Below are 27,268 nucleotides of genomic sequence, written 5' to 3' on the forward strand. Positions count from 1 at the left end.
ATGAATATAACATCTGAGTCAAAGAGTCAGTCGCAGTGAGAGAGAGTGCCCACATGCTAGTGAGGCCAGCGAGTGACTCCCCCCCCCCCCCCGGGCCAGATAAGAGAGGACTTCTCTCCCTCCTCCCCCCTCCTCCTCGACCAGCTGCTTTCAGTGAAGGCTGCATGCTAACAAGATGGAGGCCTTGATCAAAGGGTTTAAACAATTAGCCCACTTCCACTAAAGGGGCCGGGGACCTAAAGACATGCCAACATGTTCGTGTCTTTCCTACGCTTCCCCCCCCCTCGAGAATCAAATTCCAGACCTCCGAGCAGAGTTCCCGGAGTGGCCCCCACCCCTCGGTCAACCCCCCCCCACCCCCCGACCACAGCCTGATGTTAGAGAGATGTGTCATCCGGTGAAGAGGCAGGAACCATTTCATTCTCCCACATCCCCGAACCAAACCCCCCCCCCTCCCTCCCCCTCTCCCTCGGCCAACCCCCCCCCCCCCCTCCCCCACCTCCGCACTCCAAACAAGACTTTCGTCCGAAGGCCCCTCACGAGGCTCCTGAAGAAAGACCCACGCTGATAAAAGCCCCTATTAGCCTCTCAGATGTGTGTGATTGCCCGTCTGATGCACATGTTGTCCAGCGCTGCTGTCGGGCTCTAAAGTGGAGGTAGCCTTTCAGAGGGGAAGCGTAGCGGAGCCTCACAACAAGCTCTCCCTGCTGCTATTATACCCATAATTGGCGGGACTTTTATCCGGGGAGTTTTTTTTTTGTTTTTTTTGTGTAATGCACTTCACAGGGGGGGCGAGAGGCGCGCGCAGGCACTCTGCTAATCCAGCCGTCGAACCACCAAACCCACCCTTTTCGCTCCTTTTTAAGATAAGATAAGATATTCCTTTATTGATCCCCTCTGGGATCTAACATTTTTTTAAGGCTAGACAGGACCCCTTAATAGGCAAAAAAAAAAAATTGAATAGATATCACTATGAAACGTTCCCAGTTTGTTATGTACATATAAAATAAGAAAAAATATATTGCAAGTTTTCTGAGTTTTATGTTTATATATTATGCAAATGAGGCACTTCACCATTAAATATGCGCACATGTATGGATGCAATCAGGCAAAGTGAAGTCAAATAAACAACTAAATGTGTGTTATTGACGTTTTATTGTCACTAGTTTCATAGAAGACATGTTTAGGAAAAAGCAAAAAGGCGATTTTGGGGGTACTGTGTACTTTGGGGAAACAGGAAAAAGGGGACAGATAAAAGGAGGAGAGGAGGAGGAGGAGGAGGAGGAGGAGGAGGAGGAGGAGAGAGGAGGAGGAGGAGGAGGAGCAGGAGGTGTGTCAGAGCTGCCGGTGGTGGGTACCTGTCTCTGGGCCTCGGCCAGGTGGTACGGCAGGGCTCCCTCCTCCAGCGGCGCGATCCTCTCGATGTCCGAATAGTTCAGCCGCCTGGACGGCACAAACAGCAGGGGAGAAGCACCGTTTGTTTTTTTAATTTTTAATTTATTTATCCTTTATTTATCCAGGAATGTCCCATTGAGATACAAGATCTCTTCTTCCAGGGAGTCCTCCTGACCGACACGGCACACAACAAGTTTCAACATAAAAACAGGGCATATAGAATATACAGTACATTAAACAAAAAAACATACAGATCAAATACAAACACAGAAGGCCATTTGTGCAGTGGGCAAGAAGCATAATCAGATCAGCAATAGCATCAGGTAAAACAGTTACATGTTTCATGAAGGGCTAGTCGTAGCATATACCTTTAAAAGCATTCACAGTAGGAAGTGCCTCTAGACAAAGTTTCACTTGCAGCGTATTCCATAAAAAGGGAGCATAGTGGGAGAATGCAGCTTTACCAAGCTCTGACTGCATCAAAAAAAATTATTATAATTTGGATCCACTTTTTCTCCCCATTTTTTCAATTTTTCTCCCATCCCAATCTCGTAGTATCCAATTCTCCCCTCCCCTGTCTTGAACGTTGCTAGACTATGCCTCAGACTGCACAAATGGCCTTCTGTGTTTGTATTTGATTTGTATGTTTTTTGTTTAATGTACATTCTATATGCCCTGTTTTTATGTTGAAACCCGTTACAAAACGTATAGCAGCATGGTACGCAGAATCCAGCATTTTTTTTGGTGTTGTTGTTGTTGTTGTTGTTGTGGTTGTTGTTGTTGTTGTTGCAAACCCTGCGTCTATCATCGCCGGCGTCAGGTGATTCGGTTCAAATGTATTGTCATCATGCGGCACAAGTACAGTACAACCAAAAGAAGTTTGGCGTCAGTGATTCTTTGTATTGCGCTTCTATCGTAGTTATATCTTGTATGTTGTCTTATTTTGGGCATGTCAAATAGATTAGATTAGATTAAAAACATTTATAGTCATCATACAGCGCAAGTACAGTACAACAAAAATAAGTTTGGCATCCAACCAGAGTGCAAATGTAACAGTAAAGTGCAACAGTAATATACAATGTGCAGTTATACAAAATGTGCAATATACAAAAATGAATGTATATATTCTCTTTTAGAAACTCTGTCTGTAAATAAACAGTACTGTATATTTGTATATCTTGTATATGTTATAAATGTCTGGATGTAACAGTACTGTATATTTGTATGGCATGTATGTCATATATGTTATGATGAATTGAAAATGGGGGACCCTGCTGTAAACAAGACGAAAGTCTTTCTCTGGTCTGCATTAACTCTTTAATTGCCAACGACGAGTAAATTCGTTATTATGATCGTTATTTCTTTTATTCGATATTTCCATTCATAAACATGCAGGCAGCTGTGTGTTATCACTGGGGATGGGTCTGAGATTGCAAAAGTCCAATACCGCCACCTGCCGCCTTGTGGCTGCTATTGCACTCCATTTGAAATGATGTGGCTTGGTGTCTGGGCCGATCTGCGGCCAGCGGGCGGGGTCTAACTACTCAGGCAGGGCAATCGCTTAGAACACATGCATCAACGAGGGTCGGGCCCCCGGGTTCATGTTCATTGCTGGATTACGTTGGAAACACGATCGCGATCAGTACTCGGAATGGCGATCAGATAATTGGAATATTCTTTTCGGGACAGATCCTGGTGAAGGTAAGGGCTAAATGGTATCAATATTGCATTGATCCAAAAATTCCTTCATGCGATCGGGAGCGTGTGTGTGTGGCGTGTTCCGTTGGTAGCGATCAAAGCACGGAGGGGCGCCCCCCCCCCCCCCTTCATGCATCCATGATGAAACATAATACCGATAATCTAAATTTGATTTGAGAACAGTAGGGTAGCTAGTCCAGGGAAGAAACGATAACACTTTTACTAGAATACACGTTGCCAGCCATTACGAAGCATTTTGGAAATTACACCAGACCGCCCTGAAACTACACTCATATTCACGACGGTATAAAACGGAAATGTATGGATGGAAAAATTATCTGTTTTTTGCATCTTGACCGGAAGAAACTCAATGGCAATTTAGGCCTGCAAACACAGCCACGTATTAAAAGGCGATGGCATTTCAACAGTAAGGTAAACAGCGACCCCTGGCGCTGAATGAGTTAACAATTGTGTGTATTGAGCCTTATACAACGGCATGCAAATTTCTCGATTCTGATTGGCTGAAACAGTCCATTTACACGTATGTATCTGTCACAATCCACGCTCCTGGTCCCAGGACCTGCCCACAACCGAATCACATCACTCCGCCGTGCGGATTTTTCGGAAAAAACAAGATGGCGGACAATAATCTTTAACAAATGGATATGTTGATAGCGTCATAACGACTAAATATAAAGCGATTCTGTATGTTGTAATTGATGGGTCATGAGTCATTGTAGAACAAAATAAAAATTGCGCGAATTGATTGATTGATTGATTAATTTGCAATTTATTTTTCTTCTTCCCCTTCCTTGCCAGAGCTCACTCTCTCCCACTGTCTGGCTTCCAGACACACTCACTCGGTCGCATACACACCCAGTCACCCACACACACACCCACACACACACCCACACACACACACACACACACACACACACACACACACACACACACACACACACACATACACACACACACACACACACACACACACACACACACACACACACACACACTGTCTTAGTTGCTTAAACAATGTTGGATGATGTAATTGATGGGTCATGAGTCATTGTAGAACAAAATAAAAATCGCGCGAATTGATTGATTGATTGATTAATTAGCATTTTTTTTTTCTTCCCCTTCCTTGCCAGAGCTCACTCTCTCCCACTGTCTGGCTTCCAGACACACTCACTCGGTCGCATACACACCCACACACACACACACACACACACACACACACACACACACACACACACACACACACACACACACACACACACACACACACACACACACACACACACACACACACACACACACACACACACACACACACACACACACACAATGTCTTAGTTGCTTAAACAATGTTGGATGATGTAATTGATGGGTCATGAGTCATTGTAGAACAAAATAAAAATCGCACTAATTGATTGATTGATTGATTGATTAATTAGCAATTTTTTTTTCTTCTTCCCCTTCCTTGCCAGAGCTCACTCTCTCCCACTGTCTGGCTTCCAGACACACTCACTCGGTCGCATACACACCACACACACACACACACACACACACACACACACACACACACACACACACACACACACACACACACACACACACACACACACACACACACACACACACACACACACACACACACACACACAATGTGTTAGTTGCTTAAACAATGTTGGATGATGTAATTGATAGGTCATGAGTCATTGTAGAACAAAATAAAAATCGCGCGAATTGATTGATTTATTAATTGCAATTTATTTTTATTTTTTTTTACCTACTTTCTGTCAAGAATGGAGGTAGGTGAGTTCCAATGGGTGTAGGCAATCACAGAGACGGAGAGTGTTTACTCTTGAACAGGTTCGACTTTAATAGTAAGAACACAAGAGTAATTTCTAAGAGAGATAAATGCTAAATAGCACAGGCAGGAAATAAGGTAAATAGGAGCTTATTGGAGGTCCAGAGTTGAACCGTCCGCGTTTTCCCCGAACGCAATTAGTGAAGACCTGACAATGAACAAGCAGAAGACAGGTAGGTTACATAGACACCAAATACCAACATTCCACACACACCCCCGTGACAGCCAATCAGGAACCACTCCTAAGTGACAGCACTAATTGACAGGGAAAGGACAGGTGACAAGCCCAGTGACATATGCCAGGAATGTGGGTGGTCACCGACCTCAGTCGGTGTCCAGAACGTAACAGTACCCTCCCCCGACGAACGGCACCAGACGTTCACCTAGGGGCCTCGGGATTCAGCCGCCGGAAATCAACGATCAGGCCGGGATCTAAAATATCCCTTTGAGGCACCCAAGAACGCTCTTCTATCCCGTACCCCTCCCAATCCACCAAGAACTGAAACCCCCTACCCCTCTGCCTACAACCCAGTATCCTCCGCACGTGTAAATGGGTTGACCGCCAATAAACCGGGGCGGAGGAACCACAGGCAGTGGCGGGACCAAGGGCGATGAGAGGAATGGCTTCAACAGGGACACATGAAACGTCGGATGAACCCTTGTAAGCCACTGGATTAACCCGATGAATCACTTTAAATGGTCCTATAAAGCGAGGAGCCAGCTTCTTGGATTCCACCCGGAGAGGGAGATCCCGGGTGGAAAGCCAAACCCGCTGCCCTGGACGGTAAACTGGAGCCGGACGACGCTTACGGTTAGCTTGCCGTTGGGTACTAACCGAAACCTTCTGTAGCGCCTTCCGAACCTGTTTCCACGTCCTGCGACAGCGAGCCACATGTGCCTGGGCCTCCGCCTCCTGCTCCTGCTCGGGAAACAGAGGAGGTTGAAAACCATACTGGCACTGAAAGGGAGACATACCGGTAGAAGAGGAGAGAAGGGTATTATGCGCATACTCAGCCCAAGCCAACCTCCTACTCCACGTTGCCGGACTACCGGCAACGTAACATCTCAAGACCCCCTCCAAATCCTGGTTGACCCGCTCCGTCTGCCCGTTCGACTGCGGATGGAACCCAGACTACAGACTGACAGAGGCGCCGAGGCCGGCGGCAAACGCCTTCCAGAACCTGGAGGCGAACTGAGGACCCCGGTCCGACACGATATCCACTGGCAGCCCGTGGACCTGAAAGACATGCTGTATAACTAAATCAGCAGTCTCCCGGGCCGATGGAAGCTTGGGGAGAGGGACAAAGTGAGCCACCTTAGAGAACCGATCCACCACCACCAAAATGGTGGTGAACCCGTCCGAAAGGGGAAGACCAGAAATAAAGTCCAGAGATATGTGTGACCAGGGTCGTTTAGGAATAGGAAGTGGTCGGAGGAGACCCGCCGGTGCCCGTCGAGAGGTCTTACTACGTGCGCACACCGGACAGGCCGCCACAAAGGAACGCGTATCCCCCTCCACTGTCGGCCACCAGAACCTCCTACGGATAAATTCCAGGGTCCTGGTTGCCCTTGGGTGGCTGGTGAGGGATGACGCATGTGCCCACTGTAGCAAGCGTGAGCGCGCCGCCTTGGGAACATACGACCGTCCCGGAGGACCCCCACCCGGATCGGGCTCCCGCGTTAGCGCCGACCTTACCACCCTCTCTATGCCCCAAGACACGGGTGCCAAAATCAAGGCCGGTGGAATAATGGGATGGGGCTGCTCCTCCCGACCAGGAAGATCAAACTGGCGCGACAAAGCGTCAGGTTTGATATTCTTGGAGCCGGGTCTATAGGAGATGGTAAATCGAAATCGTGTGAAGAACAACGTCCACCTGGCCTGGCGAGCGTTAAGGCGTTTAGCCCCTTGGATGTAAGCCAAGTTCTTATGATCAGTCCAAACAATGAAAGGATGTGTCGCCCCCTCTAACCAATGTCTCCACTCCTCCAGTGCCAATTTGATCGCCAATAACTCCTGATTACCCACGTCGTAATTACGCTCGGCTGGTGACAGACGGCGAGAGAAAAAAGCACACGGGTGCACTTTCCCATCCTTTAAGCATCTCTGAGAGAGCACCCCCCCCACCGCGATGTCAGAGGCATCCACCTCCACAATGAACGGAACCTCTGCGTCATGGCGGATCAATACAGGAGCGGATGTAAATCGACGTTTAAGATCACAGAAGGCCGACTCTGCCCTAGGCGACCATTCAAAGCCAGGGAGAGAGGACTTAGTGAGAGCTGTTAATGGATTGGCTAAGGCGCTAAAGTTGCGAATAAAGCGCCTGTAAAAATTTGCAAAGCCCAAAAAACGTTGTAACCCCTTGAGCGACGAAGGCCGTGGCCAGTCCAAAACTGCACTCACCTTGGCTGGATCCATGCGCAGATCGCCCTTTGTCAACACAAAGCCCAGGAAGGACACGGTGTCAGTGTGAAACACACACTTCTCAGCCTTAATGAATAGTTGATGCTTGAGGAGACGGTCTAGCACCTCCCGAACGTGCAGTTGGTGTTGCACCATATCGCGAGAAAAAATCAGAATATCATCTAAGTAAACAAACTTAGTCTCGCACCACGTCGTTAACTAGGGCTTGGAAGACTGCCAGAGCATTAGCCAAACCAAAGGGCATGACCAAATACTCATAGTGCCCATTGGGTGTGTTAAATGCAGTCTTCCACTCGTCTCCTTCTCTAATCCTGACCAGATTGTATGCATTACGTAAGTCAAGTTTAGAAAAGACCTGTGCCCCCTGTAAGCACTCAAAGGCCGTGTCCATGAGAGGTAAAGGATATCGGTTCTTGATGGAAACGTCATTCAATCCCCTATAATCAATGCACGGGCGCTGCACGGATACTAACTAGAACTAGAAAATTTGATCACATCACACCAGTTTTGTCCGCCCTACATTGGCTTCCTATCCAAGCCCGCTCTGACTTTAAAGTGCTACTCCTCACCTACAAAATTTTAAATGGGCTTGCACCGCTCTATCTATCTGATCTCATCTCCCGATACTCGCCCGCTCGTGCTCTGCGCTCACAAAATGCGGGGCTTCTATCGACCCCTAGGGTTAAAAAGAAATCCGCCGGCCACAGAGCCTTTGTCTACCGCGCTCCCTACCTGTGGAACAAATTACCTGCCGTCATCAGGGGCGCCTGCTCTGTCGAAGCTTTTAAATCCCTGCTTAAGACTCATCTTTTCTCTCTCTCCTTCAACCTACCTTGATCTCACCTGGTCGGGGACTGACCTTTAGATTAATCTGTGTAGTTTAGTTATGGTACAGGGTACTATATGGTACCACTGGGTAGTTTACTATAGGGTAGTTTAGTTAGGGTACAGGGTACTACATGGTACCACAGAGTACTACTTGGTACTGCATGGCATTACAGGGTACTACATGGCTTACACAGCTCTACATGGCACTACAGGGTACTACATGGCACCACAGGGTACTACATGGCACTACAGGGTACTACAGGATACTACGGGGTACTACATGGCACTATGGGGTACTATAGGGTACTACATGGCACTACGGGGTACTACATGGCACTACAGGGTACTACATGTCTGCTCCTTTGCAGCACCACAAACATGGGAACTCTCTAACTCTTCCCCCCCCCCCCCCCTCTCCCCCCCCCCCCTCTCCCTCCCCCTTCTCTCTGAGTACCCGTCTCCTGGCGCTGACCAAGGTGATGGATGCCTCGGGGTCTTGGCCAAGCTTGTAGTGACTGCTCTACATGCACCTCCGAGGCATTGGATCAGTTATTCACCGCCGTCTGTCCGTGGTCCTGTCAACTGATTAACAGACTGTTAACAGATTAACAGTCAACGCGGTTTCATTGCTGGGTTAAGTACTTCTATTCTATTCACATAATACGCTTACTTCATATATCTACTCCATTCACATATATGCCTACCACTTGTATCTATTGCTATGTCCGCCTACTACAATCTCATGAGCTGTCTAACGCCTGTCCCGTCTCCCTGTCTTCCTATGACTTGCTGTCCTGGAGTGTTGACCGGAGTGTTGGACGTCCCGTGACGAAGGCCGGGAGATTGCGACCCCCTCTGCGTGCCCCCCTGTCTTCGGAGGTTTCGTAGTGGTGACCGGAGTGCCGGATGTCCCGCGATGATGTCGGGGAGTTCGCGACCCTCTCTGTGCCACCCCCCCTTCCCCCTGTCTCCGGCTGTCCCTGAGCAACGACCGGAGTGCTGAATGTCCCGTGACTAAGACGGGGAGGACGTGACCCTCTTGCGCCGCCCCTGTGCTTCAAATAGATCCGCTATCAACTCTATCTTTAATTTTTCAAAATGTACAGTTGCTATTGCATGCACTCATCTGTGTTTCACTACACACATGAGTGCATGCTTACCAACTGTCCGTCTGCAACACTACTATCACCGACATCTAAGAAGGGAGATCCCCCCTTGAACGGCCCTTCTAAGGTTTCTCTCCTCCACATTGCCTGTGGAGCTTTTTTCCCTATTGTTAGGTTTTAGTGAGTTTTTCCTTACCTTCGCGTGGGGTATGTCTGGGAGTGCTTGCATTCTTTCATTTATTTGCATTCATCTAAAAAATGTTTGGACCCTATGGTGTTCTTGTTCTGTTCTTGACTTATTGTTATGTTGTCTTCTTAACTTGTTTAAAGAAGACCTGTACGGCCCATGGGGACATTAACGTGTGTTGTCGGGCCCTATAAATAAATTTGATTTGAATTTGATTTGATCCCCATCTTTCTTATCAACAAAGAAGAAGCCAGCGCCGGCAGGGGAAGTGGACGGGCGTATGTGCCCCGCAAGCAATGCCTCCTCTATGTAGGTGTTCATGGCCAAGGTTTCGGGGCGTGAGAGAGAGAACATTCGCCCGCGAGGCGGGGAGGTACGGGGTAGAAGATTAATGGGACAGTCGTATGATCTATGAGGCGGAAGTGCTTTAGCACGCGTTTTGCTAAAAACGTCCGCCAGGTCCCAATAGATCTCAGGCACCCCTATCAAATCGGGATTAGAGGGTAGATCAGAATCTACCACGCTCCCCACTATCCTGGAGAAAGAGGGAGGAGACAAAAGGGAAGAGGGGGGGGGAAGACAAGGGTTTTGGCAAACTCCCGCTGACGATCGACTTGACGTCGGCCGCCGTTGAGAGTTCGCCCGTGCTCCAATTAATAATATGAATATGTGACGACAACCAGGGATGACCCAACACCATGACAGAATAGGGGGAAAAGATGACAAAAATTTTAACCCACTCCCCACCCGCCACCCGGATGTGTAATGGAACCGTGCGCTGGGTGACGCTCCCACTGCCCAGGGGCCGACCGTCCAGGGCGTAAACCGGTAAGGGAACCCCTAAATCCTCCACTGGGGTTCCCCACTTCTTCACCAATCCCACGTGAATAAAATTGCCCGCCGCCCCTGAGTCAATGAGAGCCTTAGTTCCCCTAATGTCACCCCCACAGTTGATCGCCACCTCAAAAAATGTACGTGAATCAGTGGGCTTGGCAGGAATGAGCCCACCTGCTGGCGCTTTCTCGAAGCCTGACGGCGCACCTTCTATTCCCGACTGGCCCCGAGCTGATACAGCCTGGACCCGACAGCTGCCGAAGCGGTGACCGGTGCGACCGCACCGGAAACAGCGTCGCTCTTTGATGAAGCGCTGCCTCTCGTCGTCCGAGAGCGACAGCGCTCCAAGCTGCATGGATTCATCACCCAGTGGCCCACTCGTATAATGCATGGATGTATCAACACCAGGAGAAGAAGGAAAACATACCTGGGTGTTGTTGACACGCTCCTTCTCCCTCTCCTGGTGCCGATTGTCCATCTTGATGGCGGTGTTGATCAGCACTTCCAGCTGCTCGGGGATCTCACGCGCGGAGAGCGCATCTCGCATCCGCGCTGAGAGTCCCCTGACGAACAGAACCACGCAGACGTTCTCCGACCAAGCTGTCTCCCGAGCCAAGATCCGAAAATTGATAGCGTAAGCTGCGACCGTGCGGAGGCCCTGCCGGCAGTCGAGAAGACGGCCGCCAGCCTCGAAGATCGAGAGTACCCGGGAAGTATCGAATACTCTTCTCAACTCCCGGGTAAAGGCGTCCAGACTGTCGCAGATTATCGCTCCCGCCTCTAATTCCGCCGTAGCCCAGGAGAGAGCTTGACCGGTGAGTAGCGTGATAATATACGCTACCTGTGCTATCTCCGATGAAAATTATCGTGGTTGCAGCCGGAAAACGAGTAGACACTGGGTGATGAATTCCCGACATCCATCCGGTGATCCATCATAGCGAGCGGGCGCCTGCAGTCGTGGCTCGCGGGACCGTTCCTGGACCCCGAACACCCCCCGACTCTCCTCTGCGTGGACCACTGCTTCTCCCGTCGCCGACTGAACTCCAGCCACTCCTTCTTGGGCTTGTCGGGCTGTGGCCAACGCCGACTGCGCCACCGCTTGGGATGAGCCGACGATCCCGTTGAGTCGGACTAACTCGGCGCTGACCAGCTGTTGATGTTCTTCCATCCGCTCCTGGGCCGCCCTCTGCGCCTGGAGCATCTCCATGATTGCCTCCATGGAACTCTGATGGTCAGGTCTTCTGTCAAGAATGGAGGTAGGTGAGTTCCAATGGGTGAAGGCAATCACAGAGACGGAGAGTGTTTACTCTTGAACAGGTTCGACTTTAATAGTAAGAACACAAGAGTAATTTCTAAGAGAGATAAATGCTAAATAGCACAGGCAGGAAATAAGGTAAATAGGAGCTTATTGGAGGTCCAGAGTTGAACCGTCCGCGTTTTCCCCGAACGCAATTAGTGAAGACCTGACAATGAACAAGCAGAAGACAGGTATGTTACATAGACACCAAATACCAACATTCCACACACACCCCCGTGACAGCCAATCAGAAACCACCCCTAAGTGACAGCACTAATTGACAGGGAAAGGACAGTTGACAAGCCCAGTGACATATGCCAGGAATGTGGGTGGTCACCGACCTCAGTCGGTGTCCAGAACGTAACAACTTTCAATAGAAGCATCTAAGAATGAAGTTCTATAGAAAGTAGGTCTGCATCCCCTTAACAATTGTGTGTATTGAGCCGTACTGTATTGTACCCATTCTGCATCTGGTAATACAATTTTCACAATAACATGAATGAATGAATGAAAACTTTATTAACAGATTGCAGAATGGGTACAATACAGTACGGCTCAATACAATTGTTAAGGGGATGCAGACCTGAGAAAGACGTTTGTCTTGTTTCCATCAGGGTCCCCCATTTTCAATTCATATAGACATTTATGACATACACAACATACATGACATTTATGGCATAGGGACATATAGGTATTTAGTACTGATACATTTGTGACATAAACGGTATTCAAATATACAGTACTGTTACCCATAGATCCTGACAGAGTATATATGATGGGGAGGGGACTGTACATTAGGAGGGGGTGGGTGGGTGGGAGAGAAATATACATACGGCGGTGAGGGAATATATACATGCGGTGGGGAGGAGACTGTCTATTAGGAGGTGGTGGGGGTTTTGGGCATTTACGGTGGCCAGTTTCGAATTGCAGCCTCCCGTAGGTGCTCTTTAAGAGCGGTTTTGAATGTGGGTAGTGATTCACATTCCTTTACAGCTTTGGGTAGGGCGTTCCACATTGTTGTGGCATAATTGCCAAACGTGTTTAGACCCTTGTTTGAGCCGAATCTGGGTTTTACATGATTTGTTGAGCTTCCTCTGGTGTAGTGGTTGTGGTATTCACTGACCTTTGGGAAGTATTTTGACATGTACATGGGTACCCCGGTCGTATAGTGTATCTTGTAGACCAGGCCCATTGCAAGTTGCTGTACTCTGTCGTCTACTCTAAGCCATCCTAGGTTGTCAAAGTGGGTAGGGGTGAGGTGGGTTCTGGGGTTCAGGTCAAGTAGTAGTCTGACGAGTTTGTTTTGTGATGTTTGTAATTTTGTTTTAAGCGCCTTTGAGGTGCTTTGGTACCATGAGGTGCACGCATAGTCGTAGTACCCTTGAATGAGTGCTCCTGCCAGAGTCTTCAGGGTATTCTTGTTTACCAGAGAGGAGATCCGGTACAAGAATCTAGTTCGTTGGTTGACTTTTTTTATTACATTGGATGCCATTTTGTCACAGGAAAGATTTGCCTCTAGGATGGAACCCAGGTAGGTAATTTCATCTTTCCTTGTGACAATATTGTCACCCACTGTAACTGAGAAGCCGTCGGTCTTGCTGAGTTTGTTATTTGAACCGAAGAGAATGGACTCTGTTTTGCCCATGTGTAATGATAGTTTGTTATCAGCGAGCCATATGCAGATTTTGCCACTAACAACCACTAACTTCATAATTAAAAACTAAAGAAAAGTTGGATGTGTTAGTTGGTTGGATGTCTTAGTTGAAAGGCAGTTGGATGTGTTAGTTGGTTGGATGTCTTAGTTGAAAGGCAGTTGGATGTGTTAGTTGGTTGGATGTCTTAGTTGAAAGACAGTTGGATGTGTTAGTTGGTTGGATGTGGATTCTGATCAATCTGGCCAGTATCACGTCTTCGTCTGTTTGGCTCTCCATCCACTCGTCTGCGTTGTGTAATTTTAATGGTCCTGACGTCTCATACACTGGCTGATATAATCCTTATCTCTCCCCGTTAGTGCAATCCGCAAACCAACTGTTAGATCCTGATCAATCTGGCCAGTATCACGTCTTCTTGTGTTATCCTCTCTCCATCCAATTCCTCTGCGTTGTGTAATTTTAATGGTCCTGACGTCTCAGATACTGGCTGATATAATCCTTATCTCTCCCTGCTAGTACGATCCACAAATAATAATTCTCCACCTTCGTAAGAATTCGACACTTTGACAACGTGAAATACCTTACAAGGAGAAGCGTTGTTTATTTGATAAACAGAAGCCTCAGCTCAGATGTTAACAGATTGTATTGTCCTTGAAAAGTCTCTTCTAATGATCTTTCGGTGTGTTCAGTCTATCGTCCCTCTGCTATTCAGTCCAATGGTGGTCAGGCCTGGTTTTTAGCCTAAACCCTCCTCGCGTTAGCCGAAGCTAATGATGATGTGTCATTCTTCCTCCCCCCCCCCCCCCCCCCCCCCCCCCCCTCTCGATGAGAGGAGAGAGCCGCTCTTGGTCTGGCTTACACCCGGAAACACTGTTCGACTAATAGATCTTCGTCATAGCAACGACAGCCCCCGCCCCTCTCCTGGTTGTCATGCGACGCGCTGTCATGACAACCGCGTTTAACCTTTACACACATCAAAACGCAGTTTTTACTGTTTTCTTTAAGGATGTCACCCCTCTCCCTCCTGCTCTCTCTGGGCCCACACTCGCTCTTATCAATGTTGTGTCTTAGATCGGAATGTCAACATCCCCTGCTCAGTGTGCTGCTATTCAGTCACCCTGCTCTACTGAACCACCGTCTCCTGCCTCCACCGTCAGCATGCACTTCGACCTCTCTGGCACCGTTACATGCTACCATCTCCCCCCAATCTATACATCACATACATTGAATAAACCCTGTTTCTCTCATTCCCCCCTTTGATTCTTAATCAACCTTCAGAATCAACAGACTACTTGGTTTTTCAATTAATTATACCCAAAAATAGACTGTGGTTGAAGCAAACCAACCTCATCTCTTGTGCACAAGAAATGAAGACGGCCCGCGGTCAACCCAGTGATCTTGCTGGCTGATGTCCGTTTGCGCCCCCCTTCGTGCACAAAGGGAACCGAAACAGACCACCAAAACCAACAACATCCAACGACTCATAACAATTAGGGCCCCTCTGTCTGCTCCCAATAATTCTATCCTGTTGTTTTACTGTTTTCCCTCTTATCTACCTTCTATATATATATATATATCCTTCTATACATATATCTTATATATGAATCCTCCATCAGGTGTATTTCATATCTCATACTCCTATCAATTATTATCAATGAACACAGGACTTCTCGCTGCCGTCTCATCTCTCGATCTCCTGATTGACTCTGAAAGGAAGTCCCTGTTTGTCCATGATTCATTCAATACACCTGCCCATGCTCTGTTGTTTCAAAACGCCTAAAAACAGCGTCTCCGCAGGAAAGCCCCCTCCGATGTCCGCCTCGTTCTCCCCTGGGCAACACCGCCTGCGACCGCTGGACTCCGCCCCGTTGGCCGTCTCCGCCCCGTTGGCCGTCTCCGCCCCGTCGGTCATCTTGGTTGAGGCTCGTCTCCACCGCCGTCGGCCCTCTCCAGACTCTGAAAGCAGAAACACCACGCCAGCAGTTTTTCTGTACACTCGACCCTGTGTTTTCTATTAGTCTACCGTGGCTTTGGGCCTGCAGCTCGTTCCATGGAGTTATCTCCAGTTCTCTATATTTTTCCTCTGCAAGCCCCTGCCATGGCCACGCCCTTTCAGACTGTTGGACGGTGTGAGTGTCCTACAGCCCATGGCGCTATTTGTTCTCTATTAGTCTCACATCTTCTCAACACCCATATCTGTCCTACAGGGCTGTTCCCTGTTTGTTGTCTTCCGGCGTGACACCCGCAACTAAACCGATTCCCACTTTTCGACGCACTATCTTCATCCCAGGTTGGCCCCTGGCGCGCACCAGATCTTCTGGTGACGTGTCTTCAAGACTCTGCCTATTTATTAGGTGTGAGAAGGCCCCACTGGAGATCGAACTCCCTCTTCTTTCATAATTAAACTTATTTAATTAACTGCATCTCATCTCTCTGTGCAATTCTTATTTAACCCATTCAATAATTAAACTATTTAATTAACCCGTATATCGATATTATTATTATGATAATAACATACAACAGAGCATCGCTCTAACATACAACAGAGCAGGTTGGTTCCCTGCCCCTAACTCACATACACGTACTCGTACTATTATCTAACATACAACAGAGCTGTCCGTTGCTCTACCCTACACGGGGCTGTCTCCGTCGCCCTGGAGCTGTACGTTGCTCTACCCTACACAGGGCTGTCTCCGTCGCCCTGGAGCTGTACGTTGCTCTACCCTACACGGGGCTGTCTCCGTCGCCCTGGAGCTGTACGTTGCTCTACCCTACACAGGGCTGTCTACGTCGCCCTGGAGCTGTACCGTCGCTCTATCCTGAACACGGAGCAGTCCGTTGCTCTGGAGCGGTCCGTTGCTCTATTCTACACTTTGAGTTCCTTTACAAAGTTCTCACATACACCACCGTGTATACACACAAGCAGTTGGTAATTTGAAAAAATGTAACTCCTTAATTAAATTAAACTCTCCTAACTGGAAACACTAGCATTACTATAAAAATAGCACCCTTTTTGTACTCAATCTGGAGTCACTCCCCCACCCCGCCACTAGATGGTCATAGAGACCTATATCTGAATATTCCCCTATGGGTAATGGAAAACTCCCCAGCACTACCCCCCCTCCGCCACTAGGTGGCGACCTACTCCTCCTCTATGGTGTTTTAGTTGACGTGTCACTTCCTGGTTCTTATCTGTTGTTATCTCCTCGTGGCTCACGGCCATCTTGTCTCATCCTCCTCATGGCCCTTTGCGGCCATCTTGTCTCTGTGCCTATTTCTTTCCCACTGTCCCTTTTAATGCCTCAAACATTCTCTCGCTACCGACCACACCCGTAACATTTGTTCACTGCTCCCTTCACGTCACAGTCCCGCTTCCCGCTTTCTGTGTTTTGAACAGTAATCAACTAAATACGATGTTGCCCCTTTAATTCACTGAACATTTCCCCTTTGCCTCCCTTTTCATCTCCTACACAGTGGCTTCTGTGCTCTGTAGATAAGACTCTCGATTTTCAAAACAAAAACCGTGCCGCTCTGCTCTGTCCCAAAACACACTATTACAGCTGGCATTCTCTGTCGCTACTTATTTACGGATGCACTATCTGTTTGTTTTTATTTGGCTTAAAAGATCAAAACAACCGTGTGTGCACAGGGAACTCACATCTTTCTCCTGAGCGCTGTTTCTCCTACAGCGCTGGTTCGCCTCCTGACCGCTCGAATCGACTCTCTCCCATGGTTGGCTGGCCTCGCTTGCCGGCTTGGCTCGAGTCCATGATGGCTGTTGTTCACTTGTCACCGCATTGAAAAGTCTTTTTCCGTTGTTCTTATCTCTTGCAAATCCGGGTCACGGCACCAACTGTTAGATCCTGATCAATCTGGCCAGTATCACGTCTTCTTGTGTTATCCTCTCTCCATCCAATTCCTCTGCGTTGTGTAATTTTAATGGTCCTGACGTCTCAGATACTGGCTGATATAATCCTTATCTCTCCCCGCTAGTACGATCCGCAAACCATAATAATTCTCCACCTTCGTAAGAATTCGACACTTTGACAACGTGAAATACCTTACAAGGAGAAGCGTTGTTTATTTGATAAACAGAAGCCTCAGCTCAGATGTTAACAGATTGTATTGTCCTTGAAAAGTCTCTTCTAATGATCTTTCGGTGTGTTCAGTCTATCGTCCCTCTGCTATTCAGTCCAATGGTGGTCAGGCCTGGTCTTTAGCCTAAACCCTCCTCGCGTTAGCCGAAGCTAATGATGATGTGTCATTCTTCCTCCCCCCCCCCCTCTCGATGAGAGGAGAGAGTCTCTCAGTCCTAGTCAGATTGTAGTCTGCCCTTAGCCGCTCTTGGTCTGGCTTACACCCGGAAACACTTATAGATCTTCGTCATAGCAACGACAGCCCCCGCCCCTCTCCTGGTTGTCATGCGACGCGCTGTCATGACAACCGCGTTTAAACTTTACACACATCAAAACGCAGTTGCTACTGTTTTCTTTAAGGATGTCACCCCTCTCCCTCCTGCTCTCTCTGGGCCCACACTCGCTCTTATCAATGTTGTGTCTTAGATCGGAATGTCAACATCCCCTGCTCAGTGTGCTGCTATTCAGTCACCCTGCTCTACTGAACCACCGTCTCCTGCCTCCACCGTCAGCATGCACTTCGACCTCTCTGGCACCGTTACATGCTACCATCTCCCCCCAATCTATACATCACATACATTGAATAAACCCCGTTTCTCTCAATGTCCTACTGAGAACAGTTGAATGCACTTCCGAGCTGCTTCCACATGGAGGCAACTTCTCTTTTTTCTTTTTTGGGAACTACTTTTTCTGGCGGATGGTTTTTTCAATAAATCTTCAATTAATGTGTGTTTATTGTATAGCAATAAGGTTGGATGAATGTGGCAGTTGTATAAAAGCATTACACCACTTGCGGTCGTGGTTTGTGAAAAATAAACCATGCCTAGGGGGGTCTAACAACCCTCGGCTGCGCCTCGGGCCTAACGACCACCCCTAGGCATGGTTTATTTTTCACAAACCACTCCTGCGCGTGATGTAATGCTTAAATACTGTATTGTACCCATTCTGCAATATGTTAATAAAGTTTCTAATCAATCAATCAGGTGATTAAACTGGGTATAAAATAAATTAGTACTACAGAATACTAGTGCTAATCAGATGTATGTACAGAGTTGTAGTATTAATATGTACAGCGATACAGGTATAAAGACACTATGGTAGTAAGTCATACTGGCCAGCAGCGTTACTAGTAAGCAGGTAAGATATGTACAGAACTACAGATATAGATATAGCGGATATATATATATATATATATATATATATATATATATATATATATATATATATATATATATATGGTAAGAATAAATATATATATACGTATATACAGCATTATTGTTCATGCTATCATACAGAGTTATATGGGTTATATGCAGGTGTATGAGTAGGTATATACAATAATTATATGCAGGTATATTCAGACAGATATGGATATATATGCGCTAAATATAAATGTATAAATGTATACAGCACTATTGTACATGCTATCATACAGAGTTACTGTATATGGGTTATATGCAGGTGTAAAAGTAGGTATATAGAATAATGTATATGCAGGTATATTCAGACAGATATATATATATATATATATGCGCTAAATATAATTAATATAAATGGATATATATACATTATATACAGCACTATTTTCCACAGTGCTTTTCTTTCTTTTTACAGCCTTAAGGCCTCTGCATGCTACAGAAACTTCAAAGCAACTGCAACACAACATCGACAAAGCAACGGTGTTGCAGACACTCTGCCTTTATGCTTCTGCAACATCGACGCGCAAAGTTAGTTTAACTAAAGTTAGTTTAGGTTCGTGTTAACGTTAGATAATGTACAAAATAAACGTATTTCCGGTGCTTTTAGACGTCGCTCTTTTATTTTGAAATCCCCCGACCGGAAGTGTTATAGTGTCTGTTGCTAGCAGCTTAACTTCTGTCGCCCGTTTCTGTGCTTTTCGAGCTAACGTAACGTCATTAGTTTCCAATGGAGAGGAGAGAAAGACCTCGGCTCACATGCAGCTCAAACTACCTGTTGGAATAAATTAATTGATTGATGTTTAACTTGTCCCTGTGTGTGTCCAGTCATTTCGACTAGCAAACGTTGTATTTAACGTTACCTCAGGATACCATTGTATTTAGTTGGTTAGCTATGTAGCTAATGTGGATAGCATTTTGAATAGCACCAATGCTAGCTGGCTGGCTACAGCTTTATTTACTAAATTATGGAGGCTTTTTAATCGTCAAGGTAAGAGAGGATTTGTCATGATCAACTGAAGGCGTATGCTATGGAACAATATGTGCTTGGGTTTTCAGAAAAAGGCCAGCTATGTGACGCTAATTATTTAGCATCAACGCTGGCTGGCTACAACAATGGAGGATGGTATTCTCTGCGGGACCAATATTATTCTATGACAGCCCCGCCCCCATTCGCTAACCAACCAATCACTGCTACGCAATATCAACGCAACGGTTGTTTAGATTAGATTTTGGAGACAGGTACGCAACATCCTCGCAACACAGTCTACAAGACCCTCTGCAACAACCGCGTTGAAATAAAGGTTAAATAGAATAAACAATAGAATTACCCAGAGTGTGAGTGCAGGCCGGCCAGTTGGTACAGGATGTCGATCTCCATCGGAGTGATCTGGCCGAACTTATTGGCGGCGTGAATGAACTCCTCTGTGGGAAGAGGGCGGCGTAGAGAACACAGCGTCACGCAGGAGAGAGTAGGATTCCATTCACACATTCAGTGAGGCTTCGTTCACACTGCAGGCAAAAAGTGGCCCGAATCTGATTTTTATTTAAAAAAAAATGCTCATAATGTGACTAGTAGTAGTAGTAGTAGTAGTAGTAGTAGTAGTAGTAGTAGTAGTAGTAGTAGTAGTAGTAATAATATAATAATAATAATAATAATGCAGGACCTGCTCAGAGGTCTTTAATTGGCATTGGCAATTATCCTCAACACACACACACACACCGGAACACACACGCATGCATTGTCTGTAGGATCGCTGATGCGATTTGTCTCTGCGATTAACCCATCCCGTCGTCCTTCCCCCCCAAGGGCAGCCGGGAGCAGACAGGCGTCAACGTGAGCCGCGCCAGGGGACCAATCCAAGTGCTCCTGTCCGTCTTCGTCAAGGACGCCACAGCGTTAGCGATCTGTTGTTGTGCATGTTTTTCCATTGGGTTTATCTTATCGGGGGGGAAACCCTTGCGAGCACGGGGAGAACATGCAAACTCCACACAGAAAGGCCTGGGAGATACCCCACCTGGGTACCTGGCATCATGGAAACCTGGTCCCCAAGCGGGAATCGAACCCTGGACCTTCTTGCTGTGAGGCGACAGTGTTAACCACTACACCACCGTGCCGCTAGTAGTAGTAGTAGTAGTAGTAGTAGTAGTAGTAGTAGTAGTAGTAGTAGTAGTAGTAGTAGTAGTAGTAGTAGTAGTAGTAGTAGTAGTAGTAGTAGTAGTAGTAGTAGTAGTAGTAGTAGTAGTAGTAGTAGTAGTAGTAGTAGTAGTAGTAGTAGTAGTAGTAGTAGTAGTAGTAGTAGTAGTAGTAGTAGTAGTAGTAGTAGTAGTAGTAGTAGTAGTAGTATTAGTAGTAGGACTGGGAGACCCATGTTACTGACCAGACACTCTATATCAGTGATGGCTGTTTACTGCAGAGTGGAGCGACTGGGAGACCCATGTTACTGACCAGACACTCTATATCAGTGATGGCTGCTTACTGCAGAGCAGGAGGGACTGGGAGACCCATGTTACTGACCAGACACTCTATATCAGTGATGGCTGTTTACTGCAGAGCAGGAGGGACTGGGAGACCCATGTTACTGACCAGACACTCTATATCAGTTATGGCTGTTTACTGCAGAGCAGGAGGGACTGGGAGACCCATGTTACTGACCAGACACTCTATATCAGTGATGGCTGTTTACTGCAGAGCAGGAGGGACTGGGAGACCCATCTTACTGACCAGACACTCTATATCAGTGATGGCTGTTTACTGCAGAGCAGGAGGGACTGGGAGACCCATGTTACTGACCAGACACTCTATATCAGTGATGGCTGTTTACTGCAGAGAGGAGGGACTGGGAGACCCATGTTACTGACCAGATACTCTATATCAGTGATGGCTGTTTACTGCAGAGTGGAGGGACTGGGAGACCCATGTTACTGACCAGACACTCTATATCAGTGATGGCTGTTTACTGCAGAGCAGGAGGGACTGGGAGACCCATGTTACTGACCAGACACTCTATATCAGTGATGGCTGTTGGAATGTAGAGCTAATGTAGAGCTATTGTTTTTTTAATTGCCTATGTTTTTTTGTTTTTTTTATCTACTTTTTCTCCCCATTTTCTATTTTTCTCCCATCCCAATTTCGTATTGTCCAATTCTACCCTCCCCTGTCTCGAAACGTTGTTAGGCCATGCCTCCCACTGGTCGGCTGCAGTGAGGACCAAGCCTTGCATCACGTGTCCCCTCCGGTACTCGGGAGGCAGCCGTCGCATCTTTTCACCTGTACAGCGCGATCTCTCAGCGGCGACGAGTAGCACGTGGGAGGCTCACGCTGCCCCCGTTACTTCCTGACTCTGCTGTACAGGCGTCACCCAACCGACCTGTAGGAGTCGCTGTCCACAACGTCCGATCCCCACCCACCAGCTTCCCACCCCTAACACTGCCAATTGTGTTAGTATATGAACGACCAGCCAAGCTGGTAGCATTATTATTATTATTATTATTATTATTATTATTATTATTATTATTATTATTATTATTATTATTATTATTATTATTATTATTATTATTATTATTATTATTATTATTATTATTATTATTATTATTATTATTATTATTATTATTATTATTATTATTATTATTATTATTATTATTATTATTATTATTATTTAACACTTATTTTAACAAAGAAAAAACACCTTTAACTGATCCCAAATCTGCATATCTGCATCATGTATTACATAATAAAAGCCCAGTTCCAGGGATGCGAGGGAGGCCCGGGGGGCTCTGCAGTACCTTTGGTGACCAGGGTCTCCTGCTGCGTGCCGGTCAGCGTGCTGTACACCTTGCGCACCAGTTCCATGTTGTTGAGGAGGGCGTTGAAGGCGTTGAAGTAGGAGAAGCTCACCGTGTGAGAAGTGCTGCCCCCTGCAGCCTGGAGGAATAGATTCACAGACTGGTCGTCAGAATGTGCAATGTCATTGTGCTACGTTCGTTTTTACGGTCGTGGGTGGGAAGTTGGAAGTGGGAAAAAACGCAGGGGGCGGAGCTTGCTATAAGCGACATAGGCGGTTGCCTATAGAGCGCCACCCAGAGGGGGTGCTAAAAACTGTTTTTTTTCGCGCCCCCTTCTATATCGGTGTCGTGGAATATATTATCATGTCATTATAGATCTGTGTTGAGATATCATTTTATCATTTTACAGCTTGACTGGTTCACTGTGACCAGCTATGTAATGTGTCTGTGTCTCTTTAAGAGACTCCAAGGTAATCTCCCCAGCCAGCCAAAGCAAGGTTATTATTACTTCCCGTAGCTGGGAACCATTTCTATTTACTTTCATCATCATATCTGATGTATAATGTTACGTCTTGCAAGTGTGTATTAAACTATGTTCTGCCCAAACCTCTTGGTCACTTTATGGCCAGATGCTACTGTGTGAACAAGATGTATCTGTCTGTAAACTGTCCTTTCATTGTGGCCACAGTGAAATAAACTTTTCTATTATTAATAATGACTCAGAATGATTTGTAAAACGGCTCATCGTTTTGTCCTTTAATATTTCCCATTACAATCGGCAACCAATATTTTTACCAAAAACATTTACATTATCTATATATATATATTATATAACATATTAAAAATACGCCATTATTTGGGGGGGGGGTGCCAGGGATGAAGCTTGCCTAGGGCACCAAATGTGCTAGGTCCGGTCCTGGGAAAACGTGTCATCTCAGAGTAAAAGAACATAAAATAACAAGGGCTAAAACTAGTAAAAGAACATAAAATAACAAGTGCTAAAACTAGTAAAAGAACATCGTGTGGGGCTAAAAGTAGAATAAAAAAAGGTTGAGGCCCCCTTTAAAAGCCTCCACGGTCTGTGGGGCGGAGCTCCCATCTGATGACATCACAGCAGAACATTTGAACTCCCTTGTGTGGTGTTCTGTTTCCTCTCTCTCTCTAGGAACCCACTGAGACCAGGTTCTCTCTCTAGGAACTCACTGAGACCAGGTTCTCTCTCTAGGAACTCACTGAGACCAGGGCCCTCATGCATCAACGTGTTCTACGCACAGATCTGTGCGTAACCCGTGCGTACGATCATTTCTAAGCAAAGAGTGGGATTCATCAACTTCAACTTCAACTTGACTTCGTGCTTACATCTACGCACATTTCGGACCTGGCGTACCTCGCGCCCAGTGGTAGAATATATTATTACAACAAGGAAATGAGCTTCTGTGCATAATAACACTGGATGTTCTATGAACCGTAGTTCATTATAGTTCATTGTAAAATAGCAACAGTAGTGTAATTATGGTCAAAACCCTATAAATAGCATTTGGAATAATAGATCTTTCTCTCAGAATGAATGCAGCATGTCATATATGTTACGATGAATTGAAAATGGGGGACCCTGATGTAAACAAGACGAAAGTCTTTCTCTGGTCTGCATCCCCTTAACAATTGTATGTATTGAGCTGTACTGTACTGTACCCATTCTGCAATCTGTTAATAAAGTTATCATTCATTCATTCATTCATTCATGGTTTATATAGCGTTATCGGAATATACGGGGTGTAGGCTACTGACTGACTGCGCTCCGCGTAGCTTGATTGATTGATTGATTGAAAAGTTTATTAACAGATTGCAGAATGGGTACAGTACAGTACAGCTCAGTACATACAATTGTTAATTGGGGATGCAGACCAACTTTCGTCCTGTTTACATCAGGGTCCCCCATTTTCAATTCATCATAAATCATAAAGCTCAACTCGTTATTATTTTGCGCACAGACCGCCGAAACACGGGAACGTTTTGATTATATTTAAAAGGCTTTACGTTAAACGAAACAAGTGGAATTTCGAAGCTGTAAGCAGAATAAGTCATATGAATATAGTGTTCTTCCCCCTTTTTACTGTACAAGAAAGAATAGAAAACGCATTGCAATGACACCATGCAGATAGTGGACAGACTATATGATGGAATTCAAGTTCATGTATTGAAAGGCAGGATACATCATACATGCAGTGAGATTCATTGTTCTTGTATATGCTCTCGTATTATATTGTTTATATAGGCTACCCAATACTGACATCAAAATAGATTGTAGTAGTATGCCTCTAGAAATCATGCAGCAGGTAGAAAATTGACGGGAGATCCATCGCGATTTGGAATAGAATTGAGGAGAACTTTAATCCGTGGGTATTAATCAAACAACGCGGGAAAAGGCAGTCATATTCCAGCGCGGTCTTTATTAGCCGACAACAAAATAGATGCCTCTAAAAATCATATAGCCAATCGAACACAACTAATAAAGGCATTCATATTGTACAGCACGGTTATAATGACACACAACACAACCAACGCCAAACAGTGGTCAACGAACGGTCTTTATTAGTATTTTGAGCTGTCCAGGCAGAATTGCAGCAATGGTCTTAGGGAGCCGTTGATATCTGACATCACTGTTTACAAATCCGCCTTTTATTTATCCACCTCCGTTACGAGGACCTCCACCTCGGTGTCTGTGTAGTTTCTCTTTTTCGTTCGCTTTGCCATCCTCCAACATTCCACACACAGGGATTCCCTCATGGTATTTGAAGGGGAGGGCCTGACCATATTTGGTTGGTCGGGGCGGTTTTGGTATGCAAATACGTGAAAGCGTGCACGAGCTGCGGCGCAGGGCCAAGGTGGGATTCATCATGACAGGTGTGCGTAGAGCCTGCTTACGCACGTGTGATGAATGCCGACTTCCCTGTGCGTGCGCTAGTTCTAAATTCCGTGCTTACGTGTGGAAGTAGGTCAAGGTCAAAGTCCACGTTGATGAATGAGGGCCCTTCTCTCTCTAGGAACTCACTGAGACCAGGGCCCTCATTCATCAACGTGTTCTACGCACAGATCTGTGCTTACCCTGTGCGTACGATCATTTCTAAGCAAAGAGTGGGATTCATCAATTTCGATTTGAACTTGACTCCGTGCTTACATCTACGCACAGGTCAGACCAGGCGTACCTGGCGCCCAGTGGTAGAATATATTATTACAACAAGGAAATGAGCTTCTGTGCATAATAACACTGGCATGTTCTGTACGAACCGTAGTTCATTATAGTTCATTGTAAAATAGCAACAGTAGTGTAATTATGGTCAAAACCCTATAAATAGCATTTGGAATAATAGATCTTTCTCTCAGAATGAATGCAGCATGGTTTATATAGCGTTATCGGAATATACGGGGTGTAGGCTACTGACTGACTGCGCTCCGCGTAGCTTGATTGATTGATTGATTGAAAAATGTATTAACAGATTGCAGAATGGGTACAGTACAGTACAGCTCAGTACATACAATTGTTAATTGGGGATGCAGACCAACTTTCGTCTTGTTTACATCAGGGTCCCCCATTTTCAATTCATCATAAATCATAAAGCTCAACTCGTTATTATTTTGCGCACAGACCGCCGAAACACGGGAACGTTTTGATTATATTTAAAAGGCTTTACGTTAAACGAAACAAGTGGAATTTCGAAGCTGTAAGCAGAATAAGTCATATGAATATAGTGTTCTTCCCCCTTTTTACTGTATAAGAAATAATAGAAAACGCATTGCAATGACACCATGCAGATAGTGGACAGACTATATGATGGGATTCAAGTTCGCGTTTTTGTTGCTCATAGGCATGCTGTCAGAGTATGATATCTTAATCAAACATTCTAGAACATTTGTCGTCACAGATCATGTCCTAATAGAACATAGGCTATGGCATGGATCGTGATATTGTGTGGACTGTTATTATTACTGTACACCGGTACCACCCATTGTGACAACAGCCTTGTGAGTCCCGCACACAAACATGATGGAATTCAAGTTCATGTATTGAAAGGCAGGCTACATCATACATGCAGTGAGATTCATTGTTCTTGTATATGCTCTCGTATTATATTGTTTATATAGGCTACCCAATACTGACATCAAAATAGATTGTAGTATGCCTCTAGAAATCATATGCAGCAGGTAGAAAATTGACGGAAGATCCATCGCGATTTGGAATAGAATTGAGGAGAACTTTAATCCCTGCCCCTGGGTATTAATCAAACAACACGGGAAAAGGCAGTCATATTCCAGCGCGGTCTTTATTAGCCGACAACAAAATAGATGCCTCTAAAAATCATATAGCCAATCGAACACAACTAATAAAGGCATTCATATTACAGCACGGTTATAATGACACACAACCAACGCCAAACAGTGGTCAACGAACGGTCTTTATTAGTATTTTGAGCTGTCCAGGCAGAATTGCAGCAATGGTCTTAGGGAGCCGTTGATATCTGACATCACCGTTTACAAATCCGCCTTTTATTTATCCCATAATACGCGATAGTGTCTTCTTGGTTCGACAGCAGTGAATTCTCCGTGGAGTTTCTCAGAGTCCCGCTCGGGTCAGTCCATTATTTCACATCCCATGGGGGGTGTTTCCTCATTTTCATGACCATATATGGATAATCATGCACGAGCATTGACGGTAGAACAAAGTGGTATTCATCAACACTCAGGAGCATAGAGCCTGCTTACGCACCGTGTGATGAATCCCGACTTCCCTGTGCGTACACTAGTTCTACATTCCGTGCTTACGTGTGGAAATAGAAATGTTCTACGCACACTATTG

General features: G+C 46.0%; 1 protein-coding gene across 1 annotated transcript in view; it reads right to left on the reverse strand.

Annotated features, from left to right (window-relative positions):
* Positions 1-205: 205 nt before the first annotated feature.
* Positions 206-27,268, reverse strand: part of LOC311228443 (electrogenic aspartate/glutamate antiporter SLC25A12, mitochondrial-like) — a gene marked incomplete at both ends in the record, with an annotated part of 77,557 nt that continues 50,494 nt past the window's right edge. The window contains 4 exons of the mRNA XM_084314350.1: positions 206-219; positions 1,346-1,443; positions 19,959-20,052; positions 22,414-22,552. Coding sequence (XP_084170476.1) covers positions 206-219; positions 1,346-1,443; positions 19,959-20,052; positions 22,414-22,552 — 345 coding nt within the window. The remainder of the gene's footprint in view (positions 220-1,345; positions 1,444-19,958; positions 20,053-22,413; positions 22,553-27,268) is intronic.

The sequence above is a fragment of the Notolepis coatsorum genome (genome assembly GCF_963971535.1).
Source record: "Notolepis coatsorum genome assembly, chromosome: 5".
NCBI lineage: Eukaryota > Metazoa > Chordata > Actinopteri > Aulopiformes > Paralepididae > Notolepis > Notolepis coatsorum.